Here is a 14557-nt window from a genome sequence, read left to right as displayed (position 1 = left end):
TTTGTTTTTGGTTTACAATCCAGTTCAATTCAATGTAACCTTTGGTCCATTAAAATTATAAAAAGACACAGTATAAATTTTTTAAAGTCTTGAAACCAAAATGCGATGCCACTATTCTAGCCTTTCCTTTAGTTACTAGTGTTGCTTCAATCCTTCTCTATTGTTGGCATTGCTCCAACCCTTTTGCATTGCCAGCATTGCTCTAGTTTTAAGAAGTTAGCTAAATTTTTCTACTCAACTCTTCATGCAGAAAGAGTTTTCAAATCTTAAGGCTTTGAAACTAGCGTAACCTTTTTACATGCAATTGTTGACAACGACACTCACCATGTGCCCTTCTTGTGAAAGGATTGGTAACATTGCTAATGGAGCATCTAATAAACCTTCATATTTAATGGGTGTTATAATCCCTTTGCCAATTCAGTAACTACTTGTTAATTAGTTGTTGTTAAACAATATTAATTAGGATAATTAAATATAATTGATATATAGATTAATCCAGAACCCCTCATATTTTTCGTTTAAGGGTCATAGTGAAAAAAGCAGTCAGTGTAATTAAGTAATTTGTAGAAGATAGTTATCAAACAAAATTATGAATTAGTTAGGTGACTTCAAGGTTAAGTAAATATTTTGTTCATAAGATTTGGATAAAAGATGTCATGATTTGGGTTTTTTGTTATTTCATTTTTAAAATATATCAACATAATGAAACTTGCAGGTTTGCTTCTCTATGTTGACAATATCGATGAAGATTGGCAAGTCCCAATGATGTTGATTGGTAATGCTAAATTTAAACGTAATTTTATGTAATTTAAATTATATTTTTTTGTATGTCTACGACTTGTATTTTGTAAACTAATAAGTGGACTCCACAGTGAACTTATATATTTTGGATTTGTAAATGGCCAAACGACTATTTCCCACCCAAGGTATGCTGCAATCTCAAGTTTCCACCCTTTAACTATAGAAATACCAAATACCCACCCATGGCCAATTAAATTTAACAGAACTCTAACGCTTGAAAATTTTATCTCTTTTTGCCCCCCTAAACTTTAAAAACTAAAATTTTTCCCCAGCCTAAGTTTTAAAAAATGGCAGTTTCACCCTAGGGTTTGGTTTTGAAATCTCCGTCGACCTTTTCGGCTCCATTGCCGATGGCTTCTCCCTCCTGAAGCATCCTCTCCTTGAGATCTCAACGTCGATCGGCCTCCAAATGGGAGGAAAGAGATCCTCAAGGCGTCTTCGACGTCGATCGGGCCTCCAAATGGGAGGAAAGAGATTGTCAGAAGGAGAGGATGCTTCGAGAATGAGAGGCCGTCGGCAATGGAGCCGGAGAGGTTGGCAAAGATTTCAAAACCAAACCCTAGGGTGAAACTGCCATTTTTTAAAACTTAGGCTGGGGGAAAATTTTAGTTTTTAAAGTTTAGAGGGGTAAAAATAGATTATATTTTAGTTTATTTTTTAATATTATAGAGAAAATGATGATTTTACCCTTACCACCGTTATTTTTAACTGGTCATGGGTAGGTATTTTGTTTCCATAGTTAAAGGGTGGAAACTTAAGATTGCAGCATACCTTGGGTGGGAAATAGTCGTTTGGCCTTTGTAAATTTATAAACTAAAATAAACATACTCCATTATTATATATTATGAATTTATCAGATTCTTACACAAAATTAAAAATCTGGTTAGACCAGTCGATCAAACTGGCTTAACTAGTTTGACCAGTATCAGAACTCAAAATGGTTCATGGTCAGGTTTGATTCTCAAAACCTTAGGTTGGAATAGCATTTGCATAGTCACGTAAAGATTGAAGGAGTCTCTAAATGCAGGTGTCATGTTCATAGACACCTTATGGGTTGTTAATAACATGTTTCATGAATGTATTCACTAAAATAGGATCCAAGGGATTTTTGGATTGTTTGTTTGAATTTTGTTTTGTATTCTGCTGCACTACCAGACTTTGGCAACCCGAAAATTCCTACACATGCTGCCTTGTTTGCTTGCCTAAAAATTCCTTTGCTGAATTGACTATAGTTGCTACAGTAATAGATTTAATCATTTCAAAACTATTGTTGCTACTTTCTTTGCTTTTGCCCAGAATATTGCTCTAAGTTCTAAACCCAACTGGTATTCTAGTAGTAGGTACAACTCTTACTCCAGGTTCAACATCTATGCCAATAACATGGAAGATTTGCATTAGAATATCCATTTTCACTCCAAAATCAAAACCTTTGAGTGTGGAATGTATAACTATAAAGGATTGATATATATTTGGATTTAGTAGGTTTTTTCTAGTTTATTTTTGGATTATTTTTGAACGAACACTTATCGGAAAAAAATTGCAAGAACTGTCTCTTGAACTTTATCTTTATAGGAATTCAAATAAGCCTTCAAGAGATGGTTTTTTTTTTTTTTTGATCGGTTGTATTTGTGTGGTCTTTATAGGTCTTGCTTGTCTCTTGCCTACCTATTTTTTTGTGTAAATGTCCTATTTAAGTTTGGCTAGCCTTCCTCATTGGGGGTTGAGCTTAGGTTCTATCTAAGGTTTCTTTTGGCCTCATTTGCTTTTATTAATACATCTTTTACCTTCCAAAAAAAAAAAGAGAGAGCTTGGAAAAGGAAACAATAGACACCATAGTCGAGGGAAAAGCACAACCCAAAACTTGAAAAATAAAAAAATGCATGATGCACGGAACCAACCATGCACCAATAAGAAGGCATGAAAAACCCACCCCAACAAACATGATAGCAAAAGCAACCACATCAGATTAAAAATCACCACCTCATTGCCAACTCACCATAAAGGAAAAACAACTTTAACATGTAAAATCTATGCTTACATTTTGATAGGTTATTTAATGCTATGATAATCCTAATCATATTATATATTTTTAATAGAGATAGTATTAAGATTATGAATATTTTTAAAATCATCACTATATATAAAGATAAGGGTTTTGTGATCAGTTGAAATATATTTATTCACTTGTCGCGATGCAACCATCTTAAGGATATTATTTTATTTTTGAATTAAAAAAATAATGATAAAGAAAATGCTAATTTATTAATAAAAAATTGATTTCAATTAGAATTATGAATTAGTTAGGCTTTAAAAAAGTGGGCGAATGACTACAAAGATTTAAAAGGGGAAAAGGACTATTTCCCACACAAATTTCAGGCCATTCTCAAACTTACATCCACAGGAGATGAAAAATCATAACTCCCACCTATGGCCAAATTATCATTCAAAATTTCAGTTAGAGATAGGGGTAAAATCGTTATTTTACTTATAAACTTTAAAATTTTATCATTTCCCCCCTCCAGATTTTAAAAACTAACGCCTCAACCCATCCTCAAAGTTTGAAAAGTTTGGATTTCACTCTTAGGGTTTACTTCCTTTTTCGGCCACCATTGACAATAGATGTATTTCACTGATCTCCCATCTTCGACTACAAAGGACGATGGCGGATGACTCTTTGTCATCTAGATCTAGAAGAATAGATGAAGGACGACGCTTTGTCGTCCTTCGTCGTAGCGTCTAGATGACGTGACAAGCGACGAAGGACGACGATTCGTCGCACCGTGTGACAAGAATATGAAGATCTCTTCATCGCACCACCACCGCCACACTAGAAGAAAGAGGAGGCTGGAGATGACGTCGAAAGATGAAGTTAAAAAATGGGGGTAAAACTGCTATTTTTTAAAGTTATGGGAGACGACTAAGTTTTAAAAAATATGAAAATCCTAGGTTTGGGGGTGAAAATGTTCTTTTTTAAAGTTTAAAAACTTTAGGTAAAGGTAAAATATTAGTTTCTAAAACTTGGGGGTGAAGAGTAATAAACTTTATCACTTTTTAATATAAACAATAAAATAATTATTTTACCCCTTTCTTGAATAGAAAAAATTAATTAAAGTTTGTCTATGAGTGAAAATTAGAATTTTTTATTTTTCGTAGGTATAAGTTTGAGAATGACCTAAAATTTGAAAGAAAAATAGCATTTTTCTCAAAAAAAAAAAAAAAGTGATAAATGGGTGTGTGACAAGTGAAATTCCCTTGTCATTCAAAAAAAAAAAAAAAAAAAGAGGAAGTGGGGGGGAGGGGGGGTGAAAAGTTCAATCAATGCACAATTTCTAGTTTGAAAGAAGAAGAGTGAGGTGAGGCGGGCAGTTGGTGAAATATGGATGAGTCATCTCATCACTGATAAAAGCTGACAATAGCATCCTTTGGAATTAAATATCATTTTTCCGCCCATGAAATTTTGTCCACGTATCTACTTAGTTTTACATTATTATGCCACTCAACAAGGCACCTTATTTTATTTCCTTGGCTTTATAGTTTTATGCTCTGGGCTTGAAGCGACTCTATTCAAGTTAGAAATAATTTTTACTCGAATATATCCGAAATCAGCCTGTACAAGTATGAATGCAACTTGGGTAAAAAGCAAAAGACAAATACAAATCTAAACCCAAATAGCATCATACTCAATTTGTTTAGTTCATGAGTCGAATAGAACTCTAATTTAATAAAAAATTGAAACAACACTGTATCCATGTGTTTGTGACTAGGTGTGGCGCTACTCTTGAAGACTTAAAACTTGTAAAAAAAATTAAATTATTTTTTATAAACCTAAACTAATTTTCAATTCTCCAACACTCGTCCCCTATACTAATTTTTGCTGTTGTTTCTTGCGAGTTGACTTTGTTGCTATCGCCATTGCGCCTCATACTCTCCTTCGCCCCGACACTACAACCTCGGCATTATTGGTTGTTTGTCCTTGCACTTTGTTTTCTCTATTCACGTCATCAACAACTTTTGGCCTTTCTTCAACGTTTCTCTAGCAAACTATTAGCGTTTGATAACATTAACAAGGTAAGTCAAGGTTATGGATTAAATTGACCTTAGGGGCTGAAAAAATGGATTCTTTTTTTTTTTTTTAAGTTTCTTATGGAAATAATCAAGATTTTTTTTTTTAATTTGTAATACCACTGTAAACTGTAGACTTAGTTTTGTTACTAATGAAAATGTTTTGTTGTTGTATCTCTAAATTCTTTGTTTTGTTGTGTGTTTGTTGTATCTCTAAAAGTTGAGACTTACAATTGCGCCAAAACGAATATTTTGTATCAATCCGAGTTAAGGGTAAATCGATCATAAATTATAAAATTATAAAACAAATTAAACACAAATATGTATTCTATTAAACTTAACAAACTCAAATTAAACTATAGACTCGATCCTCTAAAAATGTGCTAAACCTTATTTGAGTTCAATTTACCTCGTATCCAGCACCAACTTTCAACATTTTATACAGGAACATCGGTTAGGAAAAACCGAACAGCAAAAAGACTAGGACAATTGTGTTTAATGCATCTCAGGTTAGAAATGCAAACACAATAATTACCGGATGACCTGATTTATAATATATATATATACATATATATATAAATTGTTATATATTTAAAATATTAATTAATAAATCATAATATAACAATTTAAAAAAAATAATATGATATATATCATACTATAACTAATTAAAATTTATATTTATCTTTGAATAAATTATATTAATAAAAGGCTGAACATTGAGTCATGATCTAACACTTAAAAAAAAGATAAAATAATATTATATATATTTATTTTAAATATATGATAGATATATATTTATTTATGATATTATATAATTAAATATTATTTTATTTTTAATTTAAAATTATTTAATTATATGATAATTTATATCAAATATACATATATTTATTTTAAATATATGATAGATATATATTATTTATGATATTATATAATTAAATATTATTTTATTTTTAATTTAAAATTATTTAATTATATGATAATTTATATCAAATATACATATATTTATATGTTAAAACAGTATATATAATTTTATTAATAAAATAAAACAGTATAGAAATGTTTTTTCGTGATAAGTAATAGTGCACAAACAAAAATACAATCCTGAAAGGTTACCTCCTAAGCTCATGAAAGACCAAAACGGACAGGGTAGCACAATTAATTACAATCATCCAAATTCCTAGTTCTTTTCTTTGGTAATTACCACTATCCGTAACTGCTTTAATAGGACAAAAATCACTCAGAGATCTCCGGTAGTCTTGAATGGAAGGGTCGACCGTGTCAAGCAAAATGGGATTATTTGTAGCTAAGTGATAAATTATTTTAAATAAAAAATTGAATTTTAAGTTATTGTTTTAAAAATAAATTAGGTATCACCTAACCTATTATATATATTATTTCAATAAAATTATATATTTATTTTAAATATATAAATATGTATATATTTAATATATATTATTATGTGATTAGGTGATTTTAAATTAAAAATAAAATAACACCTAATCACATAATTATATATATAAGTGTATATCTATTTATGTACTTAAAATAAATACTTATAATATTACTTGTATTATTTTTAGAGATTTTTTTTAATCTAAAAAAAGTATTAATAATTTATTTATGATAAATAAACTGATTAAATTGTTATGAGTAGAAATTTATGCCCCTTAAAGTTAAAATGCAATTGAGAATCCTAATATAATCACCTAGTTTATGGCCACTTAGCTTGCAAGTTTCGACTGAGTCAAACTCTCTTTAACTTAAGTTTGATCTAGTTTTAAAAATAAGTCATACTTTTTGATTCAAACTCTTTTCAAATTCGAACTAAACGAATTTAAGTTATACCAAACTAAGCCAAATTGCCTTTATGCCCTAATTAGCTCTGTTCAGGTTAAGCCCTATCCTAATGTAACCTTATACAATCTTAAAATATATATTTGTTTATAAATCACTAAAAAAATTATATCTAATATAAGTAAGATTAAATATGTTACAATATTAAACTTGGTTCAATCACTATTCGAGAGTTTATATCCATAATTATAATATTAAAAGGTTTAGGAGAATGCTCTAACAGAGTGAATACAAATATTACAAAGAAGTGTCCTTAGGAAGACTTGACATTGGAAAGAAGCCTTCTTGTTTGAAAGCCTTGTTGCTTCATTTAGGATGAAGTAAGTTTAATCCTATGTGTTGATAAAATATTTTGTGTCAATCTATGTTTCTCTTATGTTCCCCTATTTTCCCTTAACAATCCATATATATAAAATTTCGAAAAGGTGTTATAGTGTTATTAGTTACAGTTTCAAATTTAAATTTAATCATTAACTTCTTAAACAGTTACATAAAAGATAAGATTACGATCGAGATTAAACCTTGGGTGGGAATAAGTCTTTTGGGCTTTTAAAGTGAAAGAAAAATAAATAATTGTATTATCCAATCACAAGTTATAATATCAATTTGTATTATTAAGTTAATAAAATTTGTTTATATTCTTAGAGGACGTTTAGTTTTAGTAATCTTTTATAAGTAGTAATATGTGCACAAACAATATGTATAACTTTATTCACAAACAACGATGTATTCTCATATAATTAGATAATTGAAAATTAAATATAAAACAATATTTAATCACATGATAATACGTTATTATTTATATATAAAATTGTGCATATTATTTGTATACATAGTTTTATTGAGTTTTTATTATTAAAGATGAAAAATTACTAGAAAGATATAAATTATTAATATATTTAATAAAAATTGATAGATATAAATAATTATTGTATTTGGTTAAATGTAGTAAAAGAATAACAGAATATTTTTCACTTAAATATTTTTACATATAATTATTATAAAATACAATAATATTGTATGCACAAAAAAATTATATAAACTAATGTAATATTGATATGATACTAATACGGTAGATACTTTAAACATATGAAATTTGTTATGTTAATGTTACATTAGTCTATATAATTTTTCATTGTATATAATATTATTATATAAATTAAAAATAAAATATTTTTATTTTATAAATTTAACAAATAAAATTAAAATTAAAAAATTAAAATTACTTTAACAATATTTAAATGACTACAAGGAGTTAGATAATATGAGCAGCGAGGTACTTTACCGTTGCCATCATCAAAAGGGAGAAGGACTATTTCCCACCCAACTTTTGATGCGTTCTCAACTTGCCACCAACGGCAGATGAAAATCCAGTTTTTCCATCCGTGATCAAACTGCCGTCTAAATTTTCAGTTAGGGACAGGGGCAAAATCGTCATTTGCTATTTAAAACATTAAAATTTTTAAATTTTACCGTTTCCCCCCTCCAGGTTTTAAAAACTAATAACTAACCCATCCTCAAAGTTTGAAAAGTTTAGATTGCACCCTTGAGGTTTACTTCCTTCTCCGGCCACCATCGACGGTCGACGTATTCGACCGATCTCCCATCTCCGACTACAAAGGACGACGAAGGATGACGCTTCGACGACGACTACAAACGACGACGCTTCGACGAGGGACGCTTCGACGACGACGACGCTTCGTCTGTTCTTCCAGATCTCCGTCTCCGTCTCTTCGTTTGTTCTTCTAGATCGACGCCTCCCATCTCCGTCTTCGTCTGTTCTTCCAGATCTCCCATCTCCGTCTGTTCTTCCAGATCGACGCCCCCCATCTCCGTCTCTTCGTCGCATCGTGCGATGAAGGGATCTCCGTCTCTTCGTCGCACCGTGCGATGAGGAGAGGAAGATCTCTTCGTCGCACCACCGCCGTCGCACCAGGAGAAGGAGGAGGCCGGTGACGACGCCGGAGAAGACGTCCGGAGTTGAAGTTGGAGAATGGGGGTGAAATGCTAGTTTTGAAAGTTATGGGGGGCGGCTGTATTTTGAAAAATATGGAAACCCTAGGTTTGGGGTGAAAATGTTAGTTTTTAAAGTTGAGGGGTATTTTGTCGTCTGCCGTGGGGTAAAAATGTTAGTTTCTAAAACCTAAGGGGGGTGAATGGTAAAACTCTCACATTAATTTTGAGAAATTAAATTGAGGGGTATTTTTGTCATTTCATCTAACAAGGGTAAAATAGACATTTTACCCTTATGCAAATAGAAATCATCCATTTTAACAGCTCACGGGTGGGAAAACTGGATTTTCATCTGCCGTGGGTGCCAATTTGAGAGTGCATCAAAAGTTGGGTGGGAAATAGTCCTTCTCCCTCATCAAAACACCATCTTAGTTTTATATATTTATGAAATAAGAGGGATAATCTGGCAATCGAGTAAATAAGATGAAAAATAAGGCGAAAAGTATAACGGCAAATACCTAATGGAATGAAGCATGCAGTCATTTCGGGCTGCCAAGGCCGTATTAGTCAACCCCTATCAATCTAAATACTGAACTCCTTCTCTCGGCGGCCTTGGAAAGACAAACCCAGCCGGCTCTCTTCTACTTGCTTCTCTCTGTTTGTTCTAACCAAAACACATCAACGGCGAAAATGGCGTTCCAAAAGATCAAGGTTGCCAACCCCATCGTTGAGATGGATGGTGAGACTTCTCTTAATCTTTGTTACACTCTTTATTTTCTGTTTCGTTTTCTTTGAATCTACTGATTCATCCTTGTTCAACTTTGAAGCTCAGATCTAGATCTTATAGATATCGTACACTTAAAAATTACTTGATTCTTGAATATATTTTTGTTTACATGCAATGGATGCTTTCAAAAATTTAAAGCGCTCTTATGAGAATACTTGATAGACCCATTTATTTATATAATTTTTTTCTTATGAAGTGCACCCCTCCCGATTGATAGTTATTTCATCGAACCTGATTTCCTTTGTCCATAAGATATATTTGATAAGCTATTTTAGTCTTGTATACATCACTGGCAAAAGAAAATGAAGAAATCAGCTTTTATTATTTATGTAGGCTGTGATCTAGTGAGGTTTCTTGGATCTAATTCTGAGTTAAATATCTTGGCTTCAGTGGACTTAAGATCTGATGAATAGTTTTACTTCAATTTTCCAAAGCCTTTGGTTTATGAACTATTAAGACTTTGAGTAATCATTTTATAAAACTTCCCTTTGAGAATAATTTGTCGTGGATTTGACATTCTTCACGAAATCGGGAGTTGTTGGAGATATATATGTGTATTTGAATTTTCGGAAGCATAATGTTTTTTAGTTATTTCTATCAGATCAATTGTTGCACTTTTGGTTTATGTTTGGTGGTTATTTTATGTTTAAAACATTTTTTTAATTGATAGAAGAGAATTGTGAGCTGACTTGAGTTTCTGATACTTGTACTATTGTGTTTTCTATAATACAGGTGATGAAATGACTCGTGTTTTCTGGAAATCAATTAAGGATAAGGTAATTTTACATTTATTTTTATTCTAATGCTATGAATATATGTTCTGGCTGAAACATGGAGGAAATTGCTTATCCACTTATATTTATTCTTCTAAAATTGCAGCTTATTTTCCCTTTTCTGGAGCTGGACATAAAGTATTTTGACCTTGGCCTTCCACATCGTGATGCTACTGATGACAAAGTTACAATTGAAAGTGCAGAAGCCACTCTCAAGTATGAATTTGTGACTTTGTAATTTCTTTAGAATTAATATTACTTTCTAATAGAAGATTTTATTTCATCTAATCACTATTGGAATGGTAAATTATCATTATTTTAATTTTTTCTTGTTAGTTTTAAACTTTATTTGATCTGTCAGAATATTCTAATAATAAAATAGAAAAATTATACCTTCAGAGTCTCATTGCTGAAATATTGCACATGTTATTTAGATGTTTTTCTTACATATATAATTGTTTTGGGTTTTGGTATAAGCAATATTTTATTTTAATAATATTGGAACTCAATTGCGGTATTGCATTAGCATTGTTTGGGTTTCATTTGACAATTTTGTTATCATTTTAGGTACAATGTGGCAATCAAGTGTGCTACCATTACTCCAGGTATTCACATCTGAGTTTAATTGGAAATGTACATTTATTATGTACATTTATTTCATCCATTGAGATTCTAAGCCATGCGGATTCTTAATGTTTCGGTAACATCATTGGATATTGTTCCTGTGACATTATGATAGTTGTTGTGGTAATTGGCAGATGAGGCTCGTGTGAAGGAGTTTAACTTGAAGCAAATGTGGAAGAGTCCGAATGGGACAATTAGGAATATTTTGAATGGTCAGTAAGCTTGAACTTGCTGCTTTTTTTCATCTAACATTTTGTTTGGAGCTTGATGAACTGTCAATGTTCGCAGGCACTGTCTTTAGAGAGCCAATCATTTGCAAGAATGTTCCCCGGCTTGTACCAGGTATTTATTTTTCCTTATTTTCTGGATTTATACTTTTCCATGATTTAGTGAAGCTATATTCTTTGTTATTGTTGTAGGGTGGACAAAACCCATCTGTATTGGAAGGCACGCTTTTGGTGATCAGTATCGAGCGACTGATACGGTTATTGTAGGACCTGGCAAACTTAAATTGGTGTTTGGTAATCTTTTTTTCTCAAAGGCCTTTTGAGATTCGTATAATCTTTTCATTTTACGTCTGCCTGCATTTATCTCTAGGAGTATTTTTTTTGTAGCCTTTACAAATGTTTCTGTTGTAGTGTTTGTCTTTTTTTGCTTACAATGAGTGGCTATGGATGATAAATTATAAATTTCTTGTGCAGTGCCAGAAGGAAAAGACGAGAAGACAGAGCTTGAGGTCTTCAAGTTTACAGGCGAGGGGGGAGTAGCATTATCCATGTATAACACTGATGAGGTTTGAATCTTGAAAATCCTGGGTGACTCTTTTGTACATAATTCTGTTTACTATGGGTGAACAGATTGAATTTTCTTATTTATTCTGGGATTGCAGTCCATCCGATCTTTTGCTGAGGCTTCTATGAGCACTGCTTATCAGAAAAAGTGGCCACTTTACCTTAGCACCAAAAATACTATTCTTAAGAAATATGATGGAAGGTAAGTAGCCTACATTATTATTCTGTAATTTTTATGTATTTTTTTGCAGTAGTAGTCTTCAGTTATTTTTGTTGGACTTCCTAAGATTGTAATTTTTTTGTTCAATGAAGATTCAAGGACATATTCCAAGAAGTTTACGAGGCAAAATGGAAATCACAGTTCGAAGCTGCTGGAATTTGGTAATTATCTTCATAGATTTCTTAATATTGATGATTTATGAAGGTATACTTATGCTTACCAATATTTGGTTTTTTTTTTAATTGGCAGGTATGAACACCGTCTCATTGATGATATGGTGGCTTATGCTCTCAAAAGTGAAGGGGGTTATGTTTGGGCTTGCAAAAACTATGATGGAGATGTCCAGAGTGATTTTCTAGCTCAAGGTTTGTTTAGTGAACTTTCAGAGATTTAACTTGCAGAGCCTTCTGTGTATTTCTCTATAACTCACTGGCAATCTGTTACAGTTAAAGTTATCCACTATTCTGTTCATTGATTGATCACTAACATCAAGTTTCCTGTCTGTAGGTTTTGGATCTCTTGGATTGATGACATCAGTACTGGTACATATCCTGTTAATGGTCTTCTGTTTAGTTTTTTGAATACATGCTTTTTTAAGTCATTTGCATGGTTAAATTTGACTCTCTTGTTTCATAATGTATAATCTGGATCTAACCTTCTGTAAAATATCTCAAGTTATTAAGTTAACCATAGATCATCTAAACTAATTCTGGTAGTTGCATATAACATTTGCAAATTTGTCTTGATCATTTTTTTTTTTTGCATTTTAGTCGTGTAACAGTATTCCACAAAATTATTTTTTCTCTCAAGGTGATGACAACTTAGGATCTTGGATAGATATATTTGGTTGCACACTGTTACCTGATCAAAGTCGAGAATTTAAAGTAAACTGCTGATTTCTCAGTATTATTAAAAATCACACAAGGGTTTAGACTTTGGAATTTGATGTGAGAAAAATTTCTCTTGGGGAAATGGATTGGAATGATTCCTTTGGAGTTGGCATTTAGCTGTAATATGTAGAAAGCATGTATTGATTTCATTGAAGTGTTTAGAATCCTTTTGGTTAAAAATAAAAACGTTAAATTGGGATCATGGAAAACTAACTGACGATAATACACAGCTCACTATATATATATATTTTTTGGGTATCTTTTACTATGTGAATTTCATAGTTGACTTACTGGAGTATGAATTATGTCCAGGTATGCCCTGATGGAAAGACAATAGAAGCAGAAGCAGCCCACGGAACAGTCACACGTCATTACAGGGTTCATCAGAAGGGAGGTGAAACCAGCACAAACAGCATAGCCTCTATCTTTGCTTGGTCACGAGGACTTTCACACAGGTATGAATGAGATTATTGCCTGGCATTTTTAAAGTTCTAATTATGTTAATTAAAACATAAGAATTAAAATTTTTTTCAAGTTCTGTTATGAAATTTTACTGATAATTTTGAGACTGTTGTTTACAGGGCGAAGTTGGATGACAATACTAGACTCCTAGATTTCACTGAGAAGCTAGAAGCAGCATGCATAGGTGTTGTTGAATCTGGGAAGATGACCAAGGATCTGGCAATTCTTATCCATGGACCCAAGTATGTGCCTGCTAAACTGCTATATTTAAACATGTGCTTTTCTTTTAGTGTCTTTTATTTTCTATGTTATGTTCTGCTTTACAGGATTGCCCATTTTCTTATTTATATAATAAACTGCTCATGCGTGGTGTAGGGTTACAAGGGAAAAGTATCTGAATACTGAAGAGTTCATTGATGCTGTTGCTTCAGAGCTGAGGGCAAGACTGTCTGCTTAAGGACAATTCTGTGAGTTCTTTGTCAACTTGGCTTGGTACTTCAATGAATGATGTTTCAGCTCTAGTTGGGAATTTACAATTCTGGATAACATACTTTAACATTATATTGCTTACCAAATTTTCTGAAGTTCTATATATATATATATATATATATATATATATATATATATATATATATATATATATGTATATGTTAAGAAAATAGTAGTATTTGTATGTTTTTGTGCAGGAGAGGAATGTCGGTTAATGTTTGCTGTATAAATTGGTTGCAGGTGCACACAAGCAAGTCGTTTGAGATGCTCTGGGGTGATTCGAGCCTTTGCTGAGAATAAGTAATAATAAAACGGGGAAAAAGGGGATGGGGGTAGTGTTTTCTCATTTAAATACTGGAAGAGGGGATTTTATGTTGATCCTCAACTTATTTTTAATTTAAAGTCTCGTGAATTTGAATTTAAATATCCCCTTACCCGTCGCACACTCGCACTATATTTTTAGTGCCAAATTATTTTTTTGCTTGACCTCCTTGCAGGATAAGTTTCTATCAATTTATAAGAATTTATTAGGTGGTTTTAGGAACTATTTCAATGGAAAGGCGGAGATAATAAAATTTAGCCTAAGCAATATATCAAAATTTTGTAATTTATTTCAAAACAGAATTCTCGAATCATTTGTAAAATCACTGGTGACCCTGATTCCCTGGCGTTCTATCCTCGAATTTTATAATGCCATGCCGTTTTATACCATTTTAGTGAAGAAACTCGCGGGCTGACTAAAATACTTTTATTAGGGTTTCACAGTAACTTTATTACTAGTATGGAAAAATTTTAATAGAAATTACTTCTGCCTAATTCTTCTTATGCCAAAAGATTTTTTCCCACCAGAG

The 14557-nt window shown here is 31.8% G+C and overlaps 1 protein-coding gene across 1 annotated transcript; it reads left to right on the top strand.

Annotated features, from left to right (window-relative positions):
- The first annotated feature begins 9198 nt into the window (after positions 1–9198).
- LOC123197920 (isocitrate dehydrogenase [NADP]) lies at positions 9199–14130 on the top strand. The gene is made up of 16 exons (XM_044612439.1): positions 9199–9409; positions 10190–10233; positions 10337–10446; positions 10798–10835; positions 10989–11066; positions 11143–11196; positions 11274–11375; positions 11556–11647; positions 11744–11847; positions 11958–12026; positions 12115–12230; positions 12373–12407; positions 13068–13210; positions 13337–13459; positions 13593–13684; positions 13947–14130. The coding sequence occupies exons 1-15, from the start codon at positions 9361–9363 to the stop codon at positions 13672–13674; spliced, it is 1239 nt and encodes a 412-aa protein (XP_044468374.1). The 5' UTR covers positions 9199–9360; the 3' UTR covers positions 13675–13684; positions 13947–14130.
- The last annotated feature ends 427 nt before the right edge of the window (positions 14131–14557 follow it).

The sequence above is a fragment of the Mangifera indica genome, chromosome 15 (assembly GCF_011075055.1).
Source record: "Mangifera indica cultivar Alphonso chromosome 15, CATAS_Mindica_2.1, whole genome shotgun sequence".
In the NCBI taxonomy this organism is placed as follows: domain Eukaryota; kingdom Viridiplantae; phylum Streptophyta; class Magnoliopsida; order Sapindales; family Anacardiaceae; genus Mangifera; species Mangifera indica.
Note: the sequence above shows the minus strand (reverse complement) of the source record. Positions and strands in the feature narration are given on the sequence as shown.

Excerpts from the sequence above, each read along its gene's own strand:
- LOC123197920 (XM_044612439.1), top strand. The coding sequence starts at position 9,361 with ATGGCGTTCCAAAAGATCAAGGTTGCCAACCCCATCGTTGAGATGGAT. Across the intron at positions 11,848-11,957 it reads CTTAAGAAATATGATGGAAG|ATTCAAGGACATATTCCAAG; the intron begins GTAAGTAGCCTA and ends TGTTCAATGAAG. Across the intron at positions 12,027-12,114 it reads TTCGAAGCTGCTGGAATTTG|GTATGAACACCGTCTCATTG; the intron begins GTAATTATCTTC and ends TTTAATTGGCAG.